We start from the raw sequence: 26,066 nt of genomic DNA on the forward strand, positions 1-26,066 counted from the left end.
AAAATCTAATTTATTGTTTTTTATTTTATTGGATCTCATTTATATGTCAATATTTTTGTTATTAGAATGATTTTTTTTTTCTATCAAATGCGCATAATATAGTTTTGACATTAGAAAGCATACAACTAATTAAGAATATGTTCACTATAACAAAGTCGTTTGTTATGGTAGTGCTCCTTTTCATTTAGTACCTAAAAACTATATCATCGTTAGAGTTATGGTATAATATTATTGTCAATTATTCATCAGTCATAAGTTTATTACATTACATGACATTAATAACAAAAACAATAATAATATAACAACACGTAATTCAAGTAGTATATATAAAGTACATCCTTAGATGGTAATAACGATAATTTAACCCCTTTTTAAAAAAAAATTTATAATTTAACCCCTTTTTAATAATCTTTTAAGGGTTTCATGCCCTTTACTGATATTTTTCCCTTTTCCTATGTATTCTTAGTTCAATTCTTAGTATATATAAAGTACATCCTTAGATGGTAATAACGATAATTTAACCCCTTTTTAAAAAAAAAATTTATAATTTAACCCCTTTTTAATAATCTTTTAAGGGTTTCATGCCCTTTACTGATATTTTGCCCTTTTCCTATGTATTCTTAGTTCAATTCTGGGTTATTTGGAAATTTTATTGTCGGGGCGGACAGAGATTGCTCTCGTAGCCAAACTACCTTTCCTGTCTCTCTCTCCGCCCATGACCCCAGCCACTTTCCCTCATGGCGAACTCCATCTCCATTTCTCCTCCTCTTCCTCAAACCTGTTTCAAAACCACTTCTGCAACTTCCAAAACCACCTTTCCATCCCCAAAGCTGGTTTCTCCAAAACTACATCCGGAAAACCCTCAAAGAGAAAACCCCCCTCGCTTACTAGAAACCATATCACTCATCGACCAATGCACCACCATGTCTGAGCTGAAGCAGCTTCACGCCAGGCTCTTCAAAACTGGTTTTTCAGAAAACCGCTTTGCCCAAAACCGCTTAACAGTTATATGTACTCGCCCCTGCATTAACGACATGGCCTATGCTCTCCAGCTCCAAAAGCACTCACCCCACAAAAGTGGTTTCATGGAAAACACCATTATCAAAGGTTTCATAGAAAATAACAGACCAAAAGATGCCATTCTCTTCTATCTCAGCCTTCACCAGAATGGCCTTGCACCAAAAAACAATTACACTTTTCCTCTACTCCTCAAGGCCTGTGCAAGAATTCTAGCCTTAGAACCAGGGAAACAGATCCAAACCCATGTTTTCAAATTGGGTTTTGCCTCTGATTTACACATAAACAACACTCTGATACACTTTTATTCAACTTGTGGGTACTTGGACTTGGCACAAAAGGTATTTGATAGAATGTTGGAGAGAGAAACTGTGACATGGAATGCTATGATCAATGGTTATGCTCAAAATGGGTTAGCTGAAGAGGCCCTCGAGCTCTTTCGAGCCATGCAAGCTGAAGCTCAACCTGATAGCATAACTGTGATAGCTGCTCTCTCTGCTTGTGCCCATGCTGGTGCTTTAGAGCTTGGAAAATGGATCCATGCATATATAGATAAGCACAAGATAGAGAGAGAAGTGGCTGTAGCCACTGCTCTAATAGACATGTATTCAAAATGTGGGTGCATCGAGAGAGGTTTCGAAGTGTTTGATGCCACCCCATTAAAGAATGCCGTGTGTTACACCGCCATGATCAATGGGTTGGCCATCAATGGCCATGGAGAGAGAGCAATTTCACTCTTCCACCAAATGCTTGAGAGAGAAATCAGGACTGATGATATAACACTCATAAGCGTGCTATGTGCTTGTAGCCACAGCGGGTTAGTAGAGGAGGGGCTTCGCCTTTTTCGCGAGCTTAGGGAGAGGTTTGGGGTGGAGCCACAAATGGAGCACTATGGGTGCATAGTCGATCTATTGGGTCGAGCTGGTTGGCTTGATGAGGCCTATGAGCTCATAAAAAACATGCCATTCAAGCCCAATGTGGTGTTATGGCGCACCTTGTTAGGCTCTTGCAAGGTTCATAAGAACCTTGAGTTAGGTCAATTGGTGATGAGAAAGATATTAAAATTGGAACCTTGGCACCATGGCGATTATGTTCTCTTATCGAACATATATGCATCAGCCCAAAGGTGGGTGGATGTAGTTAGGGTGAGAAAGTTGATGAAGCTTGAAGGCATAACGAAAGTACCAGGGTGCAGTATGATAGAGTTGAGAGGGAGGATTTACTCATTTACTGTCAAGGACAAGAGGCACCAACACTCTGCCGAGGTTTACGAGATGTTAGAGGAGATGGCTGAGAGGCTGAGGGCGGCGGGTCATCTTCCTAAGGTCTCTGAGGTTTTGATGGATGTGGAGGAGGAAGAGAGGGAAAGTATGTTAAGCCACCATAGTGAGAAGGTGGCCATTGCATTTGGCCTCATTAATACAGATCCAGGGACTCTGCTTCGGATAGTGAAGAACCTTCGGGTTTGTGAGGATTGTCACTCAGCTGTGAAGTTAATCTCAAAGATTTATGCCCGTGAGATTATAGTAAGAGATCGGAATCGGTTCCACCATTTTCGACAAGGGAATTGCTCCTGCGGGGATTACTGGTGAGAGAAGAGAGAGCAAGGAACGAAATTTTGGCAAAAAAGTAAATTGTGAAGAGCATGTCGAGTAATACTTCAGTGCTAATGAGTCATCCTTCCATAATCGATGGTTTTAGCTTCAAAAACTCACAATCATCTGACCTTCACGACTGCATCTGAGAATCTGTAGAGAGAGAAAAAAAAGAAGGAAATCCGGGCCTGTAAAAGATAATTGAAATGTTGTTGGAGCTCGAAATTCACATATTTGATGCAGAAATAAATTTTGCAGTGATTTGTAATGTGTTTTGGATCCTAAATCCTGGAAAATTAAGGCGGATGCATGCACTGTGAATTTAATTTTTTTTGTTATGAAACGATGTAAAGTACTTTGAATAAAGTTTAATGTATTCATTCATGTTATGAATGATTGTAATAAAGATTGTATACTATAAGACTACTCATCTTTGTTACCAGGAGCTGACCTATAAACACTTCAAAATATTGAAAATTGATGACCTAGATAATGCATTATAAGATATAATTTTTTTCAGACTTCGAATTTTTTTTTTTCATATCTATACATCTTGAGGTTAAGATATCGATTTAAAGGTTTTTTTTACATAAAAACAACATCTAATGCATTTTTTATATGGACCTTAATTTGATGGTTTAGGGCCTCAACATTATATAAACTTTTTCCTTTCTTAGTAAGGTACCGAAAGAAAAGGCTTCACTCGTAAATATTGGAATGCAATATGCTATGGCATTTTTCCCTTCTAAATGGGCTTAGAGGATGACGCTATTAAATGGACAGTCCAATCTAATAACGCAAATTTTAGCTTTAGACGTCTTTCATCCTTATTCTATGCTGTATTCTAATTCATTTATTTTTGCAAATACACTTAAGACCTGTGTTGTACTTGGTAATCCAAGACGCCAGTTTTTTTCGGAAAAGTATTGAGAAGATTGATCTTTGGTACAAGCTAGTCACATTAATTTTGAACATTGGAGGTGAAATGGTACAAGGTGGTCACATTAATTTTGAACATTGGATGTGAAATTGGGTGGCTACAATTATTTCATTGATCAAGCTCAAACTTCAAAAGAAATTTTTTCGAACTTTGTGACACATCCAAACTATCAAATTTCACATCAAGCGGTTGTAAGTATGTGTGACTACTATGCATCAAAAGTAAATGGTCTCATTGTATACCATCTTTTTTTTTTATTATTGGAAAATTGTTTGATAAGATTGCACTCCTATCAAAGTAAAGAAAAGTATACAATGAGACCATTTACCTTTAGTACATGGTGATCACAATTAATCTTGATCATTGGATGTGAAGTTGAGTGGTTGCATTTATTCCATTGACCAAACTCAAAATTCAAAATAAATTTTTTTGAACTTTGTGACAAACCTAAGCTATAAGATTTTACATCAAATGGTTGTAAGTAATTGTGACTTTCTTGTACTGAAGATAAATAGTCTCATTGTATACAATCCCAATAAATAAAACCTCACCTCAAAACTCATTAAAAATTGCAGTTCTGACGTCAAAAAACCTTCAAGTTGATTATCTTAGCCTTGACTATTATGGTTGTGAAAAAAATAGAATTTCAAGCCCGAAAATGATGTATATTGTAACGCATTATCTAGACTGTCCATTCGCCCTAAAAATAAGTGTGCACGGATCCGTAAGATCTATACCATTTTTTGAGCTCGAAATTTATAATCGATGTTGAAAATTGATTCTAGTGTCATTATGGAGATTTCCAACACCCAAATCACTTTCCGGGCATGGACCTGAGGTGAGGCTTACGTTGTTTCACAAAGCCTAGGCCTTAAAGAAAATGCAACCTTTTTTGTTTCACTGGCCCAAAACATGGACAGCATTTTATAATCCCTGAAAGATCAAGCTCCTTGGTTCTAAAAAAGCTCCACCTTCATTGAGGCCTCAAAATGTGATCTGGTGTCCATTTCTATAAAGATCAAAGAGTGATCTAAACATCAAGCTCCTTGGTTCTAGATATGCTCCATCTGAAACTTGATAATTTTCTCGGACTTTAAGAGCAGCCAAAAGTGATGTCCCAACTGTCCAATTTCAAATATGAGAGCTTGGGGTGATTATGACCTTCATCAAGGTAAACCGCCTCATTTCTTTCTTTTTCTTGTATATCATAAAAAGTGTGGTTTTTATGAAGTTGCAAACTTAAACAATCCAATTAAGTGCACCTCCAAATTTTATCATAACATGTAATTTTGATGTATAATTTTTTTAGGATTATCTCAAAGTCTATTTTTATTAATTATAAATTTTAAATTAAAAAAATAGCTAAAATCAAATAAATCTATAACTATATGAAAATCTTGAAACTCGACCGTCTAGATAATATATGACAAGACTCCAAATCTTTTATTTAATTTTTTTTTATATATTCATATATCTCAATGTCCAGAGATGATCAATTAGAAACAACGTTTTTTGATAGATTTTTAGGTGCATCTTTAATTATACATTTTAAGGTTGCAACCTTTATGTTTTTCATGGGGAACGGCAATGAGTTTCAAGCTTTTAAATAGTGGGGGACCTCTCTCTCCAAGGAGACACCATCCTGGATTATTAGAGAACTGACCTCACCCCCTCTCTCTCTCTCTCTCTCTCTCTCTCTCTCTCTCTCTCTCTCTCTAATTCATGGACCCCACCTCCATTATCCAAAGAGAAAATAAATAAAGCGGAATATTAACCATAGCCTCGTTCCCCCCTCTTCTCTCTCCACCAACCATGGACATCACCACCATCAACCACGCCATGCAACTCCATGCAAATTTACTAAAGACAGGCCCTTTCCACACCCAAACACCCTCCCTAATCAAACTCCTCACCTTCACTGCCCTCTCTCATCATGGGAACATCCACTATGCCCACGCAATCCTCACCTCCATACCTAATTCCACCTCTCATCTTTGGAACACCATAATCAGGGGCTATTCAATCAGCTCTGAACCCAAAGAAGCCCTCCTCCTCTTCTGCAAAATGTTAAACCAAGGATCCCCTTCACCTGATAACTATACCTACCCTTTCCTCCTAAAATCCTGCGCTCGCCTCCATGCCCCCGAAGAGGGCCGCCAAATCCATGCCGTCACTTTTAAAACCGATCTTCAATCTGACCCCTTCGTACAAAACTCTCTCATTTATATGTATTCTAATTGTAAAGAACCTGACGCCTCCCACAAAGTATTTGATAAAATGGACCATAGGGATGTGGTCTCATACACCTCGATGATTGCTGGCTATGTGGACAACAGACGTTCAGTCAAAGCCCTGGATTTGTATGGAAAGATGGAGAGGGAAGGCATAAGCCCTAATGAGGCCACATTGCTTGCACTTTTGGGAGCTTGTGCTAGCACCGGGGCTTTGAGTATTGGCCAAAAGATCCATAGGATTATTTGTAGAAAAAACCGTGGATGTGAGGCCAAGATTTTTACTGCTTTGATAGATATGTATGCAAAATGTGGATGCATAAGATGCTCAAAGAAACTATTCAATGAAATGCCTCGACGAGATGTTTTCTCATGGACAGCTATGATCGAAGGGCTTGCCAGCCATGGGCTATGTGAAGAGGCATTATTGTGTTTTCACAGCATGAAGGAGGAGGGATCGGAACCTGATCAGTTGACTTTCACAGCTATTCTATCTGCTTGCAGAAATGCAGGTTGATTTTTTCATTTTCCTATGTCAAAGTGATATTTATCTTTTCTCGTTTCTTTTTTTTAAGAAAACTCACACGAGTATTTAGTGATTTTAAAACAAGATATTCCCCTCAGTAATACGATTGCTTCTATTTTTCCTATGATTTGTTACAAAAATATATCTACAAGGTGGAAATTCAAGTCATAAATAATAAATAAGTTACAAATCTTTGAAATAGACAAACATTATAACTAAATAAAAAGAATATCAGTTGCGAACATTACAAGCTCATAGAACCGCACATTTAAAGAAACGAAGGTAATTTTTTGTTTTTTTTATTGTAAAAAACAAAAGGGAAATATATTTTTCCCATTTTCCTTCAAAAATTTTAGGCTCTTGACATTTTCTATAATTCTTTTCTTTTTTAATTTTTCTGGAGATACTTCCAAAATTTTGACAACAAAAGTTAATTTTGAAAGTATTTCGAGAAACTATTTTACCAATAAATTCTTAAATCATGATTTGATGAAGTACTATGTATAAAACACATGTTACTAAACCTGAAACAGGTTGGGTCGAGCAGGGCCGTCAAATTTTCGAAAGCATGCTGCCTGAATATGGTATCAAGCCAGAAATTCAGCATTATGGCTGCATGGTGGGTCTCCTAGCTAGGGCAGGGCTCCTTCAAGAAGCTGAGGAACTTATTAGAAATATGCCCATAAAGCCTGATGCAATTTTATGGAGGACATTAGCCTCAGCCTGCAAGACAAATGGCAACATTTCTCGAGCCGAGTTTCTAATAAAGCAACATCTTCTTGAGATTGAACCTAAAGAAAGTGGAAACTATGTTCTTCTGAGTAATATATACGCATCAGTTGGAAAATGGCAAGAGAAAGCAAAGGTTAGGAAGATAATGGGAAATAGAGGGATCGGAAAGCCACCAGGACAGAGCTTGATAGAGGTTGATGGAGTGATCCATGAATTCGTGGCAGGGGGATCAGACCATCCTGAGGCCCAAAATATTTACAGGAAACTGGAAGAAATTGGTAGAAAGTTGAGAACAGAGGGATATCATCCAAAGGTATCAGAGGTTTTACTTGACATGGATGATGAAGACAAGGAGTCCGCACTTTTACACCATAGTGAGAAGCTGGCAATTGCATTTGGGCTTATAAGCATGAGAAAAGGTTCGGAAATAAGGATTGTGAAGAACCTGAGGTCTTGTGAGGATTGTCACAATGCTGCAAAACTCATCTCAAAAATATATCAGAGAGAAATAATCATGAGAGATAGGGTCCGGTTCCACCATTTCAAAGACGGGTCATGTTCTTGTGGAGATAATTGGTGAAGGTCAAAGGGTATCATAGTGGTGGAGGAGAAGACTCAAGTGAAAGACTAGAATTGATGTGGTTTCATGGTTCGAATGGTGGATCAAGGATTATCCACTTAACCATAAAACGATGGTTATAGCATTGAAGATATTTGTTAGAAACTCTCAATAAAGAAATTACATAGGCAATTTTGGCCAACTGTCTCTCCTTTCAACAGACACGAGAGAAATTAAATAGGCAAAGTGTAAATCCTTCACATAAATCATGTTGAAGAGCTATAATTATCAGAAGACAGGCCTATATCCACTATTCTTAATGACTCATCCGAATATTACTACTGAGTAATAACCATCAGCAATTAAGTCGTCCAACCCACCTTTCTCAATTATGGGTATGTTTCTGGGGAAGGGGGGGGGGGAGGGGGGAGTGGAGGAGATGCTCCAAAATTCCGTATATCACTTTTCAACTGAACACAAAACCATAGGTACATATCAGAAAAAAAACAAGTCAAACAATCATGCTGTGCTTCATTAGGTGGGCAATATTTCTAATTCTTGAATGATACAGATTACACATCCAATAATGTAATTAGAAGAACATTATATCTACCTCTCCAAGTATGACAGAAACATTCCCTGCAACAAAGAACAAGAATATGGCAATCTTGCCTGTGCTGATTTCAAGAATGCCACCAAATCTCTAATATCCTGTGTCATCATATATATTTCATCTGCTTCCATCTTTGTGGACCATTCATCTACTAGCCTACAAATCGGAAATGACAGTGTTAATGTGAAATTTAAGAAAACTACCACAGTTTGAAAAAGCAAATAAGAAGCATGCTGAGTCACAAAATGATGCTCGACCTAATGAGAAGCCCTTGTGCATATTAGCAATCAAAGTGTGTACATAAATTGTTTATCTATCTATCTGTGTATATATGCATTTGGTCATTGTACACAAAAATGCAAGACCAGAGTGGAGAAAATTGAAGCTTAGAAATCTCTCACGTTTATATAAGGCTTTGGATGATTCTGGAATCATGTTGAGAAGCTAAACGATAAAAATTTTAGAGCTATTTCATGACTTGTGAATAACATATTCTTCTGGATTGATGTGAGAAATGGCTATTCATAAATCCAAAAGGATTATCTCATGTTTCAAAAAACAAAAACACGTTTGGTTCGTGTGAAAATGTTTTTGAAAAAATTCTCTCATGCGATCAAGTATGGAAATATTTTTACATCAATTAGTTGCCAATTGGCGTGAAAAGATGCACTAAGACCAATTTGCATGAACCTATTCCCACACTTGAACGCGTGAGAATTTTTTCATGTGAAAGTGTTTCCTAGAAAACATTTTTCAGGGGAACCAAACTTGCCCAAGTGAATTGCAACTATAGAGCCAATAGAACCAAAAAACATGTTTCTAAATGTATACTCTGTTTTGTAACCATACAATATATCAGTTCTTAGAGTTTTATCTAGAAACAGGCTTTGAGGTCTGGGATTTTATGCCACCATGGTGGTTAGTCACCCCTTCCCAACCTTCTACACAAGGGGTGAGGTTTGCATAAGGTTGCAACCTTAGACAATCAAAGTATGGTGCATATTCAAATTTTATCATAAGATGCAATTTTGATCCCAAAATTTCTTAGGATGGCCCGAAAATCTCTTTTATATCTAATTATAAAATTGAAAACTCCAAAAATGGTTCAAATCAAGTAGATCTACAAGAAAATCTTAAAAATGGACAGTCAAGATAATGTGTTGCAAGATGTATGATTTTTTGGTACATATATTTTTTTTCCCATATACATACATATCTATGTTGAGATTATCAATTAGATGGTTTTCCAATGTCAAAATAGCCTTTTCCGATAGATTTTTGAGGTGCACCTCAATTCTACAATTTAAGGTGCCAACGTTATATAAACTTTTTCCCGGGGAAGTCACATTTTATGGGGCTATAAATAGCAAATTAAGTAGTACATGATGTAACCATTTCATAAAAGCAAGCATATCTTTCATAAATTTTCTCCAATAATAATAAAAATAACTGAACAATGCAAAAGGAACAAGAAAAAATGCTTGATTTGAAATGCAACCAACCTTGACTCATCCTTGGTAGTTAAGTCATGATCACGGAAGAGCACCTTCACGACAGGTTTAACATGTGGCAAAGCAGCTTCTCCAATATCCCCATTAGTATCCCAGCAATTTCCAGTACAAGACCAAACTTTTGGATTTACGAGAATGAGCTGCAGTACTGGCAATTTTGTTCTTATATCCCTTATCACTGTGCGATATGATACTTCATCCCTTGCACTATCTAAAAGGTGCTTCACAAACACCCTTTGCAGAGTATGGTTCCTGTTTATAGAATGAAAACAGTTGACAGGTCACATTTATTTACAGCAATCAAATGGTTAACGTTTGTGGTTGAAGAAAATCAATTCACAAATACACACCACACATAGAAGAGCCAATTAAGATAACTTTCTAAAGGTGGGGAAGAAAACAGAAGGATAATTAATACCGCCATCTTCTTTGGCCCCCCAAAGGCAAAAGCAGATTAAGCCACAGCCTGAATAGGTCTTCTTTGGCCAAGACAAATAGTTCTAGAAAACAGTACCATCGTGTGCCCCTGCATTCATTTTGGACTTTATGCTATTTCATTCATTTTGTCCTATGGTAATTTTAGTTTAAAAAGGAGAAACCCTCTACCTTTGTTATAGTCATTAAACTTTCGCATGGAATTCAAAGGAATGGCATGTATTCAGCACCTTAGTGGTGGTCTTTGGCTTGAAATCTGCACAGTAAGGATCCATAGAGTAGAATTTTATTACACCCTTTTATCAGTAATTAAATTCCATTCATGAGGCTATAATATGCAAAGTTAATAAAGAGCAATGAGTCAATGACAAAGCCAAGCTACAAATGATTGGCTCTTTATGTATGGAACATGATTATAAAGTGATTGGGGCAAAGCTACAGGGTCCACATGAATAGTCCTGCAGAGCAAGATGGGACGTGTGAATTGCTTTAAGACCATCTCATGAAACTCAGGAGTCTTCCATCAACCAATACCTGGCATATGGATCATGCATAACTCCTCATTCTTGAAAGGAGTGTATGCATCCCCACCTTTGATACATTATAGGTGCATTAACGTCCCGACAAGTGCATTTAATAAGGTCCTGGATAGTGGCTTCCGCCCAAACTGTGACTTGATAGTGAGTTCTCTATGAGAACTGGCACTCTATCGCTCAAGTAGTTGACCATTGCCCTGATACACAACAACGCTTCCTCATAATCACCAAGATGATGATGGTTAACACATAGTTGCAGAACCTCGCACTTGGTAGCACTTCTGCTCTAGCCTAAGTCCAATTCCAGGTCTTTAAATCTTGTTTCCCAGCTTCTTCTTACCTGACCCTCCTAATTACTAACATTCCCCTGCTCTCGGACATGCAACTATAAGTCATCTTGATTGTTGGGCTCCCTCCATAAGCCCCATAAAATTGCAAGGCCACTCAACCTCCATATAATCTGCCCGATGAATTGTTGAGATCAACTATAAGTCATCTTGATTGTTGAGATCAATGGTTTGGGTATTTGTAGGAAATTTTCTGGACTCAAATATATTCCAGAATTCCCAAAAAAAAATTTATACCTCTATGTAGAGAGAGAAATTCATAAAAATAATCATTTAATGATTGGCCATTTATTATACACTCATTATCCTATCATTCTCACTGTTTCTACATAACTTCACATGTCAGCCACTCTTATTCTCTCTCTACAAACTTCATTTCTTACAAACAACTACTTTCTCTCTCGACTCAAATAGATCACTCTTCTCCTCTTCTCTCTCTTACTTTCCACCTTACCACCACTCTCTCTCTTTCTCTACTTAATCATTTACTCTCACGCCACCCACTTCCTCTCTCTCTCTCTCTTCTCTTCTGTCTACTCTTCACACCCAAAAGCCATACCCCATCCCTTATTTATAGGGAGATTAAATTGTCAATGCACCGCCCTCTCCAAAAGCACTGACTTAGATTAGCGGTGTAAAATGTTTCTAAATAAGAAAATATCTAGAGAAGAAATCTCTAGAGAGAGAAAAAGTCTCTAGAAAGAGAAAGAGGCAAAGAGAAGGGGAGGCAAAAGGGGAGAGCCACATGTTGCTCTCTCCCTCAATTCTCCCCCTCAACACTAGCTCTTCTTTGCAACTGATCTTCTAATCATGCCAAGGCTTTCTCTGTGTTTAGCAAATTTGGTAACATTAAGCCCTTATGTAAACATATCAGCAATTTGTTCCTCTATCCTTATCGATGCCAATGTGAGCTCTTCATTTTTTAAGATCTTTTCCCATATTTAATGATGATGCACTATAATATTTGGTCATTGCATATTAAATAAGATTTTAAGCCAATCGACTGGCTGATAGGGTGTCACAAAAGAGTGATACAGGTTTTTCAACTGCCAGATGCAAATTCTTCAACATAAGTGTTAGCCATGTGAATTTCTGTGTAGCCATTGCTGCTGATCTATATTCCGCTTCAATGGTCGACAAGGAATCAGTGGGTTATCTTTTACTACACCAAAAAACTGTTGATGATCCTAGGTTGAAAGAATACCCAATAGTCGATTGGCAAGTTGTTTGGTCACCAGCAAAGTCAGCATCATAGTATCCTGTTAACCCGCAATTTCCCTTCTTATAGAACAATCCGTAGTCTGCAGTACCTTTAATGTATCGTAGGATTCTGCAAACGGCCTCTACATGAGGTTTCCTTGGCTTCCTTGAAGGAGAGAGCAACACTTGGCTCTCTCCTTTTCCCTCCCCTCTTCTTTGCCTCTTTCTCTTTCTAGAGACCTCTTCTCTCTCTAGAAATTTCTTTTCTAGATATTGCTTTATCTAAAAATATTGTACACCGCCAAACTAAGTCGGTGCTTTTGGATAGGGCGGTGCATTGACAATTTAATCTCCCTATAAATAGGGGATAGGGTATGGCATTTGGGTACGAAGAGTAGAAAAAAGAGGAGAGAGAGAGGAAGTGGGTGGCGTGAGAGTAAGAGAGTAAGTAGAGAAACAGAGTGAGTAGTGGTGAAGTGGAAAGGAAGAGAGACAAGGAGAAGAGTGATGTACTTGAGTGGAGAGAGAAAGGGAGAAGTTGTTTATAAGAAATTAAGTTTGTAGAGAAAGAATAAGAGAGGTTGACGTGTGAAGTTGTGTAGAAACAGTGAGAGTGATAGAAAAAGTGAAAGTATAATGAGTGTGTAATAATGCAAAATCATTAAATGATTATTTTTATAAATTTCTCTCTCTATATAGAGATATAAATATTTTACAGGAATTCTGGAACATATTTGAGTGAAGAAAATTTCCTACAGTATCAACTGCATAATGAATAACTCAAATGTGAACTCTAGCCACCTTGTATTGCCAATATAGGTTAATTATGGACTTCAGGACACTTCAGACCCTCTTGGAACATGACTCACATGTTTGAAGTTCATGGACCATATTGCTGTAGGTGATCCACTATGGGCAATTTTACCAATTAAGTTTATTACCCAAAAGCCTGAATTTTTGTCACGCAAACATGAGATATAAAGCAGATGTCTAACATCACTTGTTCTACTTACAACATGGCTTAAAATAATACTGTTAAGAAAACCCAGTGTGTCTGGCCCATGTCACCCTATCCACTTACTCCAATTGGATAAAGACTCATGGCCTCTAAAAGATCTATGTCCTAATCTATCCACCCCCCAATCCACCTAGAGAAAAACTAAGAAGAGACCATGTCACATCCTAAGTGAAAAAAATGCAAATGATGAAGAATTGAAGGACATTGCCACATATATAAAGGGAAACAACCGGTTGACAAGTGGGCATACATATTAAGGATCATGCTTTAAAGGTGCAACTTAAAAATAAAGCTGCACTTGTTGTGAAGGCAGCTAAACATATGGGATGGTGTACAAAGAGATTCTCCTCCAAACAGCAACAACTACCATCCAACTTCTCCTATTGATTACAGGTCTTTCGAATCCCTGCTTGTATATGGACATGGAGAGATTCTCCTCCAAACATCAACAAATACCATCCAACTTCTCCTATTGATTGCAGGTTTTGCGAATCCCTGCTTGTATATGGACATGGAGAAATTTACAGGTCATCACCACTTTGCTTTTCTGGTCATGCGATAAAGGGAAAGATGCGGAAGTCCAAGAAGGAATGTACCGGTTAACAAAATATCTAAGAGCATGGTTCAAAAAGCTGATTCAAGTGATACTGCAAACTGAATTCAAGAGAAGCCAAACACCATATTTTAAAAGAAAAGAAAACAGGGCACCACAATCCTCATGGTCAATCACAATGATATTGTTCTTACTGGAAATGATATTTAAGGTATTTAAACCCTAGAGAACACTTAAAGAGGTGTCCGACATTAAAGATAATAAGACTGCAGAAATTTTTGGCAACCGAAAATGGCATGCTCTAAAAGGTATACTTACCTCTCAGAAAACAACTTTAAATATACAGCTAAATACAGGTAAGGTAGGCTTGGCTCTAAAACAAGAGACAACAATAATCCCAATGCAGATAATTTTGAGACTGTGGTGCCTACTAGAGCTTAATATGGAAGTTTATTCACCAAATCATCACCATACTGGATTCTGCTATGCAATTCGAGCAGTGAGCTGGATTCATCCATGTTCCTTGAGGATTCATTTGGTGGTTATTGACAAGCTATATATTTATCTCAATTTTTTACCAGGGATGGGGATCTCTCTCTCAGAATGGACACCTACACATATCAGCCTCTTCAGGTTGGTTTCCTACTAAGACAATTCACTAAACGTTACCAGACACTTGTTGGAGGCAACCTCGTCGTCGAAGAGTAAGAAGAATATATGGTGGCTGGTCTAGTAAACTATAATAAAGTGATTCTTGAAATCAATTGGAATAAACACCGATATTTATCTTTGTTTTAACTCTTTGACACATGCATAGATTGAAAGGGGAATGAAAGAGCAAGTCATTATTTGTTGCTCCAGGTTGACAGTCGTGGCACAACATTGTCAGAGGCAGTAAGGATTAAGATGCCATTCTCCCTTTAAGTCATGTCCAAGTTGTTCTATTTAGGAGTACATATGTTGTCAGCACTAAAAACTTAATTAGTCTACTTATGTTATTTTTTGTTCACTGATAGCTAAATAGAGGAATCCACATGATTTCATGTTTATGTGGGTATATTTTAGTTGATTGTTTATGTCCTCTTGGGGAATTTTATAATTCCAGAATATCTTTGTTCTTTTTTAATGTTTTCAAAGTAATCATGGAATATGAATAATAAATGATATAATCAAATACCTTTGGCTGGACCGAGCATTGGTTTTTTTAGTTTGGGTAACTAGACCAAGCATTGCCTGGACCAACTTTTTAACGAGGATGTCCTGAAGCATTCCACAGGGTACTTTGGGGGACTTTTTCACATATTTCATATGGTCTTTTGCCTCCTACCAAAATCAGGTCTCAAGGGGATGACCATGGGATTTTAAAGTCAAGTCAGAATAAACTCAAAGCAAAGATATGTTTTTTGGAATTGTTTCTTTTTTAGATATAATAAATTAGGGCCTTCACTAATATTCCATTATAAACCTAAAAGAGACCCCATTTTGGGAGTCCTACAAAGAAGAGACTAGTATTTTGACATTAGTCCGTTCGAGAAGAAACCCTAGGTTAATCAAATTACACATCTTTGTAATTATATTATTCTTCGTATACATTTTGAAAGAAGGTGAGGGACTCCTGACAATTTTTTAGTTTAGGACTTTTTTCAATGTGTAAGAAACAAATACTGATAAATTATTTGAATTCTTTTATATGATGAAATTTTTATTTTTTGTGCAGGAGTATATTCTTGGGAAAGAACTATATTGCTGAATTTAAAAACTTCACTGGCCATAAATTTATCCAAATAAAACGTTCAAGTTGTGTGTGACATGGACAAAACAATTTCCAAGTTCTAACATGGTTCACCTCATGCTACATATGAACTAATTCAACTCAAGATCTTTATAGGTTGTACAGAATTTAACATCCATCTTCCTAAAGGACACGGCTGTGATAACCAAGGTAATTTTCAAATAGCCAAGCATATTTAATCTAGTATCCCACAAGAAAACCGAGCATATTTAGGTTGATTGCCACTTTCTAGGGGAAATATAGTTACAAAGATAAGCACTCCATTAGAATGTCAACTTACCAACATGTTCACTGAAGTGCCTGGAAAGAATTGTTTATAAAGAAAGAATTTTTCTGACAATTATGTTTTGACTAACCACTTGGGAAGAAATATCCGAAATGATTAAAGACCATAATGGGTAAGTCGGGAGTCATGGCAATCAATTTTACAAAAGAAAAAAGGTCGCACTGTACAATATATTGCAGGGGCACTCTTGTCATTCCTTATTGCATTTGTAGCTCATGTGCAATATACCAACTGTTGTAAGAGCATTTATGTTTGATTCCAATTCTCGACAGCTCAACAGAATGAGATTGGCCCATGGAGGCCAGGAAATTCTTCTCTGTTCTCCTAATAATCAACATCCACAAAGAGAGGCTTCAGAGCTCCGTACTAGAAGTACACAAAATGCATGATTGTACATGAGTTGCACCCTGCCCTCCTTTCCCTAGTAAGCTCGTAATGTTTTCACTTTGGAAATAAAGCACTTATACCATCTAACCATAAATGAAGAGTGCAATCCTTTTCACAGTTAAAATATAAAGAATAATGTACTAACCTGAATATGTCATCTGGTCCACCAACCTTATCACTAGTCGAGATATGGCATTTGAACAACCGAATTCCATCATCAAGAGGGAACTTGTCCTCTCCAACAGAAGGATATGATCCAACAAGCAAGGAGCACTGAGCACACAAAAATTCAGTCCAACGAACGCTATTTGCAGTACTGGAGACTCTAATGATAAATCCACTACCCAAAGAGGCATTTGAATAATTAAAATTATTTCCCTCTCCATGTTCTCTTGCTCCCAGAAATCCAACTGAACTCTCCTTAACAGTCAAGGATTTTACCATCTCTTCAAAAAAATGACCATTGCCAGCACATTCATTGCCACAGAATTGACCGAGTTTTTCAAGTTTCCCAGATTCTAGGTTAAGACCAGTGAATTTGTTTGTGTTGACAGGATCAATCTGAGCTTCATGCTTCTTGGTTTTACTTTCATTATCAGAAAATGGATGATCAGTAAGATCGTCCTTGCAAATAACAACAGATGTGCAATCTAGATGGCATATACCCTTCATACAATACAAGGAATTTTCATATACAGATGCCAGTTTCTCACTTGCACCTCCAAATGAACAGCAACAGGATCCAAACCAATTATCAGCTGATTCACGCCAGTTCACGGATGGCATTTCCACAAATGATCTGCAAAAAGTGAAAAAGTTTCAAACATCTAACCATATTTTTCTTCCCAAAAAAAATAAAATAAATCAAATAACTTTATGCCACAAAACTTCTGTCATAAATGGTAACAAAATAAATTATAGAGTTACAGAAGACTGCACAGAATATCTGGCTTTTTTTTTTCGGTGAATAACCATCTGGAATCAAAAACTTAATAACTAATACCAGGATCTCAATAAGATATTCCAACATATACAAGTGAAACTATCGTGAACTGCAGGAATTTTGCTCAAAGATGCAAATGACGTTGCTTCTCTCTCCACCCTCCCTCTCTACACCCCTAAGATGCATGACAGTATAGTAGCTGCATTTTAAAAATGAAGCAACAGAGCATCAAAAGCATAAGCATAGCCAGAAGAACAAACAGAAGGAGGATTCTAGAGCTTATCCATCTACATAAAATCTCTGAATGTATTAGGGTTTTCAGGCCTTTAAAGGCCTAGAATGTTTGTAAATAAAATTATTTATAGTGATTTGTGCACATCAGTGGGAGTGTACTTGGCAACCGAGCTAGTGTTGGACGGTCTATGGCCCAGGTCATGTCTAAAACCCTTACCCTTGGGCATATGACACTATTGTTGAAGGTTTATTGTGAGTCATCCCTTGTTGAGGTCGAAAAAATGCCTAAAGACGTTATTTGTAGGCCAGGAGAGTTGTGTGGTTTCTTGTGTGCAGTTAAAAGGCTTATAGAGCGAGGGCCGAATCCCCAACAAAATTCACACAACATGTGCATACAACAACTGTGCTTTGGAAATCAACCCTATATAGAGGGATACGTGTACAGGTGCCAAAAGAGAGCGCCTCCTGCACGACAATGATGAATGCATTTTGACTTGCTTTTAGGGGAAAACTTGTAATCCACATACTGGGACTATAGTTCCACTATTTATTAGCTAACTTTGAATCAAAAGCCCCTACTCTTGATTGTGGGTCATGGGTCATGATGGGTTGATTTGAGAAGACGATAGTGGATCATAGATCCTAGCACAGGTGGAGTGCCATTTGCTTGTTATTTGACCAATTAGGTACCTATCCACTTCTAAGTTGTAATTCTGTGTGTTGCAGATTTTCAACTAAATTTGTGTTACTATGAATTTTAGATATTTTCAGGGATTTAAAATTTTTTATTTGCTTAAAAAACTTAAAATGGTATTCATGGATTTTTTTAAAATTACAAGGGTATATTGGATATTTGTTAAATTATGACCCATGAGGAGGGGCTAAAGGCCCAACCCCTCACATGTGGGCCCCACATGGGGGAGTCATGAGGGGCACACTAGGGCCACACGTTCGTCTTTATGGGATGCCAGATTTATTTGGCACATGTTTTTTAAATTGAGATAATAATATCTTATTTTGTGTTTTAGAAATATTTTCTAAAGAAAATTTTATTTGAACAAAAATATTCTTTAAGAAATCTTTTGTGAGATTTTTTGTATCTAATTTACCTTTGGCCGATTTGAATTAATTTGAATTTCCTTATTATCCCTTTGTGAAAGAAAAGTAATTGTAGATAGTTTTAGAAGATTATGTTTGACTGGTCAAAGTTCTAGATGGATTAAAAGTAAATATGGGTCAAACCTCAGGGGATAAAGTTCATAAAGATTCGCTCTAGATCACAATGGCTGATCTTGGAGATGAATGGCTCAAATTAAATCTTCTCTCTCACCTCACAGATCACCTAATAATCCTAGATAATGTTGAACTCCAGATCTGACTAGGACTCGCTAAGCCCTAGTGGCCAATAAATAGGGGGAGAGGCTCCCCCTCATTCATCATATCTTACCTCTCTCGTCTCTCTCTCCTCTTCACGCCATTCTCTCTCATCTCTCTCTCGCTCTAGATCCTCTCTCTCTTCTCTCTAGAAGGTGGCACGCCACCCCCAATAAGTGTTGGGGTGGCATGCACCTCAAAGGAGAAGTCAAGGAGGGGGCCACGCCCAACCCTCTTGTTTTAGAATATGGAGAGGTGCCATCTTGGCATGCCCCTAGGTTGAAAGAGTTCTTAGTGAAGCACTAATTGTAACCTTAGCTCTCTTGCCCCATAAGTCTTAAAAAGGGTGCCCCAAAAGTGCTTCTCAGTTTCAGATTGGTCGATTTAGCAGGTTCTAGGATCAAATGCGCCATTGGTGGGGTGCACTAAGCTTTAAAGGGGCGGCAACCCTAGGCAAAAAGTCGATTAGTCGTCCCATTTGTATTTAATTCCTTTTACTATTGCTCTTGTTTATTTATTTCCTAAATTGTTAAGTTTGTATTAAGTTTTGAATAAAGTTTATTTTTGGCAGTAAGCTATTAAGATCCTAGATTGCAGAAGGCCTTTTTTGTTTTTGAAATTTAAATGCTTATGTTTGCATTCAGTTTTGAATAAAGTTTATTTTTGGCAGCAAGTTATTAAGATCCTAGAATGTAGAAGGCCCTTTTTTTGTAATTTTCCACCTAAGTAGAATCTCCAGCAATTAATAAAAGAAAACAAAAATGTTTTTGAATTTCCAGCCTGGAATAAGAATGCCATTTCTTTCCGAATGTACACACGACTCTGACATTTATTTTGTTCTTAGAAAACTATGTTGTTCTAAAATGCTAAGAAAGGAAAAGAAAACATTGAGATCACAACTCCATCAAAGCTAGCTCAACCAACCATGTACAAAACTCTGATCGAAGACAAGGTACTCCCATTTCACATGCATCACAAAGCCATGCTTAACAAAGTGTTATGTAAATCTGTATTGGGACGAGCCCAATGCTGATATGACATGTATCGGACGATATATCAGGTGTGAAATCAGGAAATCAAAATAATAGTTCTTTAAACTATTGGTGTAACAAGCAATCTTTTGAAATTATCGTATATAATGGAATTTATAATGTATATAACCAAGGCAATATTCTTTTTATTTCATACATGTGTTAAAAATAACGGATGTACCACTGATAAAATGAGCAATGTTTTTTTCAAATAATGTTAGATATTATGGGATTTATGTTGTCTTGTTTTAAAAGAAATTTGAAAAATATATATCAGCAATCATGCCAAAATATAGTAAAAGATGATTTTTAAAAATAAAAAAAAACCATAATCGACCAAATCAGGTGATTTTGACTTTATATAGTGGACTGTCGCAATCCAGATCACATGCTGGAAGTGGAAGTAGAGCAGGATTGGAGGATCATCAATGGCTAGAAGTTCCCGAGTTTACGAGTGCCCATACAATAAATAAACAAACATATATTATATATAATTAAAATCGTATAAAAAGATACCTTTGTTTGTTGCTATATTATTAAATTTACCGAGCACAACTTACATAGCAAAAAATCCACCAAAAAAAAAAAAAAAATCTGTTGAGACACAACGACACAACATTGTAGGGAAATTGATTTACCATCGAGGATTAAACCCTTATAAAGCATAAAAGTACATTTAAAATTTTGAAGTATATGTCTCTTTTAATCTATCTTCCCCATATGCTCACCAGGCAGCTGAGAGTATCCAAGCCAAGGCTCATAATGAACCTTGTGTGGGTTGAAACCATAGTTGTTGGAAATGCCTGAGGACCCGAATCGTTTCAGGAACAGGAATCGCGGAATCGTGCCTAGCCAGAAGTTTCCCATTGTAGGAATCGTTGTCCGTACAATAGGAATCGCTGGGAACGAGATTCCTAATTTTCAGGTATCGAGTATCGATCGAAATAGGTCCAAGTTTCATCCACATATGGAATTGAGATTCCTGCCTCCTTGGAATCCAGATTCCCATCCCCCTGGGTTCGACACTCCAAGTGTCAAGTTTCATGAATATGCGGAATCGAGTTTCCATCATCGATGGAATCGAGTTTTCGACATATGCGGAATCGAGTTTCCATCATTTATGGAATCGTGATTCTAACATATTTGGAATCGAGTTTCTATCATCTATGGAATCGTGTCTCTAACATATTTGGAATCAAGTTTCTGAAGTATATGGATCAGAGATCCATGCTGGTTTGAGATCAAGAATTAAAATATCAGAATCGAGTTTCCGACATCGCTTGATTCGAGTTTCTGACATATGTGGTACATAGATATGTTGTTGTGTAGAATCGTCAGTCCATGTGTGTTGCTTTATATGTTATTAAATGATCTTAATATTTTATACGCATTTAAATTAGAGGCGAATAAATAAAATTAACATTATTAATAACCACTTTACATTCAGTATTTCAATACTAAGCAATGTTGCAAGGCTACACATGGTATAAGATCACTTAAGCAGCCTTTTCTGATAACATATGAGCAAGATTAACAAACCAAGGCAGTCTACATCACCGTAAATATAAGAAACATTATTCTATGGGCATTTAAATCAGGAAAAAAAAAAAGTAAAAATAACATTACTTAATAACAATTTTGCAATCAGTAGTACAGTACTAAGCAATGTTGCAAGGCGAGACGTGGTGCAAGTTCACTTAAGCAATTCACATAACTATGACCAAGGTAAAGAAACTATAGCAATTTACATTAACGCAACTATAAGAAACATAATAAAGATAACTAAAAAAGCACCATAATCTCATTAAATTCCTTCTAAAATACATGCCTTATAAATAATAAGGCCCCCTTCGAGTACACATGTTGCCTAATGCCATCGTTTGGGACCTTAAAGCATGATATCCACTAGAAAATAAAACATTACTTTTGTGGTTATTATTTACAAGAAACCAATGTTTTATACTGTGTAGATGATTCAAAACCCTAACAAAACGAGTTCCATTACTTGTAGAATCATGTATCATTTAACATGGAATCAAGATTTAAATCTCGATAGAAGCCAGATTCAATCTATTTGGGAGCATCTACCCACAACTAGGGGGTTCACGTTTCTCTAAATCTGTTGGATCGAGATTCCGAAATTAAAGAATCGAGTTTCCTTGATTCCAAAAATATATTTAAAAGAAGTGTTGAATCGAGATTCCGAAATTAAGGAATTGAGTTTCCTTGGTTCCAAAAATAGGTTTCCTCATATATGAGGAATCGAGATTCTGAAATTAAGGAATCAAGTTCCCTATGTTGCAAAAAAATGGTTTCCACCTAGGTACGGAATCGAGATTCCGAAATAAAGGAATCGAGTTTCGTCGGTTCAAAAAAAGGTTTCCAAGGAGTTTCCTTAACGGAAAAGCGGAAACGGGTTTCACAACCCGAATCGCAGGGTCCGAGGGGAGATTCCGATAACTATGGTTGAAACTGGTGGGTTTGGTTCTACGAGGGGGTGCTAACTGCATCATAACCAACTTAATTCAAGGTGATGTGGGGAATACTACCTCTCAACTACAAAAAAGGAACAGGATGACATGCTTCAATATCGGCATCAAGACATGCATCTAACACCACTAATTCATCTATTTAATCCTTAAGGTAGTCATCGCTAGAGTGGGCATCCCACCTCATGAACTTGACTTCATAATCCGTACTCAAGTCTATCCAGCAACTTGTCATCACAGTGGGTATGGATCAAAGGACAAGGATTAATCATCATTTAACCAATTTTGCTTGAAACTCTAAAACTAGTTGTATGTGCTCCAATGCCTCTCTTTTTTTTTGGGTAAGTACTCCAATGCCTCTCAGCATATGACGAGTTACCACTGTTAGACAAAGACAATAACTTCACTTTTCACAAATACAATTCAAAAATCCTACGACAATATAAGTCATGCCATAAACAAACCAACATTGAAGCCCTCTAAATGATATAGATGGTCAATAGTCCCATAGTTACTAAGAAATGACGTAATGGGTTGTTTCAATCTTTTTTTCTATATATATATATTATTTTCTAGGTTTAAAGTTTGGGGTTAGTTTGGGTTTCTAACTTTCTTTAGGGTTATTTCGATTTTTTTTAGTTGCAGAGATTTGAAGGAAAAATTGGAAGATATATACTAATTAGGATTTCTCAAGGAACATGTTGGGTTTTAAGGTTGCTTTGTTCTATGAATATCTTACTATCGGAGCAAAAAAAAAAGAGAAGAAGAAAAGAATAGTTTATTTTGGATCTTTTTGGGCTAGACTCCCTTGCAGACCCTAAGGGTATAATCTATTGGGATTTAAGAACCATATTTATGCAGAAACAGGAACCTCGAAAGTTAGATCCCACCAAGGTCGTTTACTTAACAAGCTAGTTAGAAAATCAGCAAGAGTATGGACATAGACACCACAAGAACATAAAGATTTACATGGTCTACCAAAACGGCTACGTCTAAGGGAAGGAGGCAAACAGATTCACTAAACAATGATGAGTACAAGATGTAAAAAAACAAACTTCTCAAACATACCGATGGGTCGAAATCACCAATCCCTTTCTTCTTTCTCTCTTTCTACACCAAAGAGTAACACTTGGAAGAGATCTTACCTATTTGGGGCTTGCTTTGTCTTGCCTAGCTTCTTCAAGACAATCTCACTCATGGCATCCTTGTTTCATCAAGAGAATTTCTCCCTCTTGGCTTCCTTCATCGAGAGGATTTCTCACTCTTGGCTTCCTTCATCAAGAGGGACTTTCCCTCTTGGTTTCCCATATGGTGACCCACAAAACCAACTTACATAAATGCCTTATATAGGCTTTCTTGAATTTCTAACTTGATCCACAAGCAATCCATAAAATGTTGATTCCCTAAAAGATTAGGATATACACACACACAAAATAGGAAATAATATCAATCAAGTATCCACAAGATAGGAACAAGTAGAATCATGTATATCCTTATTTTATTCAAGTCAATCTTCATTTAATAAGGAAAGAAACCTCTATGGAGTGGTGATTTTGGGGTCACCAACCCCAACAAACTTGCTTTTTAATTTTTTTCTCTTTTTTTGCAAACAAAACTCTGTCATTTTTATGGAAGAATATCATGCTCACCATCATATTTCTGCCCTGTAAACCAAACACTATCATACTCTCAATACTTTTCTTTGATTGCATACACAAACCATAGCCTTGTAATGAACCATGTGCTTTGATACCACTTGTTGAGAATCTATGTCTTTCTGTCTATTGTGAATCAAAGAAAAAATACCAAACCTCAAAGAAATAAGAATATGCAAAGTTGCAAGAAATTAGAAACCAACCAAAGAAGAAGATATACGTGGAAAACCCTTCAAGAGAAAAGAAAAATCACAGGGCATCACAGATGAAATCCACTAAGAATAGTTCTTCCCAAGTTAATTAACCGTGACTCGAGGATTTAAGAACAAGGAAAATTGAAAAACACATGGTTACCTCTGTGGGATCAATTTTGTCTTCCTACCTTCTGAAAAGAATCACTTCTTTCCAACATTTATTGAAGAACACTAGCTGCAATCATATCAGAAGCCCCAAACCTTTTGAGATTTTTGGAGTAAGAACATTGTAATTTTCCTGCTCATAAATAAAAAAAACCCTAGAGAGAAAAACAAAGGACTTCAACCTCTATCTATGATTTTTTGGCTCACCTCCCTCTACAAAAAAAAGAAAGACCCGTTCTTATAGGAATCATACAACTAAATTTTTCCCTTTCCAATATTGCCCTTTCCGAAATTTCCTTTTCCAAAACAATGACCCCCTCCTAATGGGCCTAGAATTATCGCAACAATCTACCCCTCTAGACCAATGAGGAGGGCTCTCCTTGTTTAGTGGATCCCATGCCCAATGTACCCACGATCAAGTAGCACCCATGTCTACCAAGTCCCTATAAAACTCTTGCTTGTCCTTTGTACAAGCCTTAGTCATCATATCTAATGGATTGCGATCTATATGGATTTTCTCTATTCTCATCAATTGAATCTCCAAGATAGCTCATTTCTAATGATAGCGGACATTTATATGTTTCGTTTTGGAATGATATATTGCATTCTTGCTTAGGTCAATAGCACTCTAACAATCACAATATTGAGCACTCTAACAATCACAATATTGACCTCTAACAATCACAAGGACAACATTATTGTCTTACTTCAAACCTAGTTCCTTTTAAAGGAACCTCTTCATCTACAACATCTCTTTGGCTGCTTTTGCAGCCATCATATTTTCTACCTCTATTGTAGAAAGAGCAACACACTTGACATGGCTCTACTGACAAAAGTGAACAAGTATCCTGCTATGGACTTCCTGGTATCGATGTCTCCAGCCATGTGTATCTTTAAATCCATCTAGCACAAGTTCTCCATTTCCAAAATTTAAACATAATTTGGTTATGCCCTTGAGATATCTAAGAATCCATGTCATTGTTGTCCAGTGTTCTTTACCAAGGTTGGCAAGAAATCTACTGCGAATGTGTGATGTTTGGCCTCTTACACAACATAGGGAACATCTTCCACTTTGCTCTATTCCTTCTCATTTGAAGGACTCTGTCTTGCAGGTGTCCTGCAAGTGGCGTGCTAACTAGCTTTGCACTCTTTATATTGAACTTTTCAAGTACAATTCAATAGATTTTTTTATATGACAACCATAACATTGATTTCCCAACACGTTTTATTTTCATGCCCAAAGTTTGCTCCACTGGCCCCCAAATCTTTCATTGTCAAAGAACTTGCTTAATTCTTTCTTTAACCTATCAATCTTATGAAGATCTTGCCCAACAATTAGTATGTCATCAACATAAAGCGGAAATTTTTCTAAAATAAACACACAAGCTTATTTCAATCCATACAAGCTTTTCTCCAACTTGTAAACCAAATGTTCTATACCCTTCACTTCAAAGCCTTTTGGTTGTATAAATATCTTCCTTTAAGTTACTATGAAGGAAGGCATTTTTTACATCTAATCGTTCCATCTCTAGATTCAAAGTTGCAGCTAGATCTAGAATCACATGAATGGATGATATCTTCACAAGGGTGAAAATATTTCATCAAAGACAATACCCTTTTTTCTGCTCAAAGCCTTATACAACTAGACAAGCTTGGTACTTCACTTGGGTCTCACCTTCCTTCTGCAAACCAATGATCCACTT

General features: G+C 36.9%; 2 protein-coding genes across 21 annotated transcripts in view; one reads left to right on the forward strand and one right to left on the reverse strand.

Annotated features, from left to right (window-relative positions):
* The window catches only part of LOC18437369 (HECT-like ubiquitin-conjugating enzyme (E2)-binding protein), a 99,484-nt gene that overhangs the window by 35,613 nt on the left and 37,805 nt on the right, over window positions 1-26,066 (reverse strand). For 9 of the 20 annotated variants that reach the window (XM_088862342.1, XM_088862336.1, XM_088862338.1 and 6 more), the window contains 3 exons: window positions 16,424-17,077; window positions 9,716-9,976; window positions 8,214-8,369 (listed from right to left, as the gene is read on the reverse strand). In XM_088862342.1, the coding sequence (XP_088718468.1) occupies window positions 8,214-8,369; window positions 9,716-9,976; window positions 16,424-17,077 (1,071 nt within the window). Of the gene's footprint in view, window positions 1-7,740; window positions 8,071-8,109; window positions 8,370-9,715; window positions 9,977-10,142; window positions 10,251-10,330; window positions 10,416-16,423; window positions 17,078-23,494; window positions 23,753-26,066 lie in introns of those variants that run through there. The other 11 variants (XM_088862343.1, XM_006847579.4, XM_088862341.1 and 8 more) reach the window with 7 other exon arrangements.
* Window positions 58-7,802, forward strand: LOC105420906 (putative pentatricopeptide repeat-containing protein At5g09950). The gene is made up of 3 exons (XM_088862315.1): window positions 58-2,608; window positions 5,316-6,295; window positions 6,843-7,802. Exons 1-3 carry the CDS (start codon window positions 738-740, stop codon window positions 7,619-7,621), a joined length of 3,630 nt encoding a protein of 1,209 aa, XP_088718441.1. The 5' UTR covers window positions 58-737; the 3' UTR covers window positions 7,622-7,802.

This window comes from Amborella trichopoda, chromosome 3 (genome assembly GCF_054954075.1).
Source record: "Amborella trichopoda isolate Santa Cruz 75 chromosome 3, AtrichopodaSantaCruz75HAP2 v2.0, whole genome shotgun sequence".
Classification (NCBI taxonomy): domain Eukaryota; kingdom Viridiplantae; phylum Streptophyta; class Magnoliopsida; order Amborellales; family Amborellaceae; genus Amborella; species Amborella trichopoda.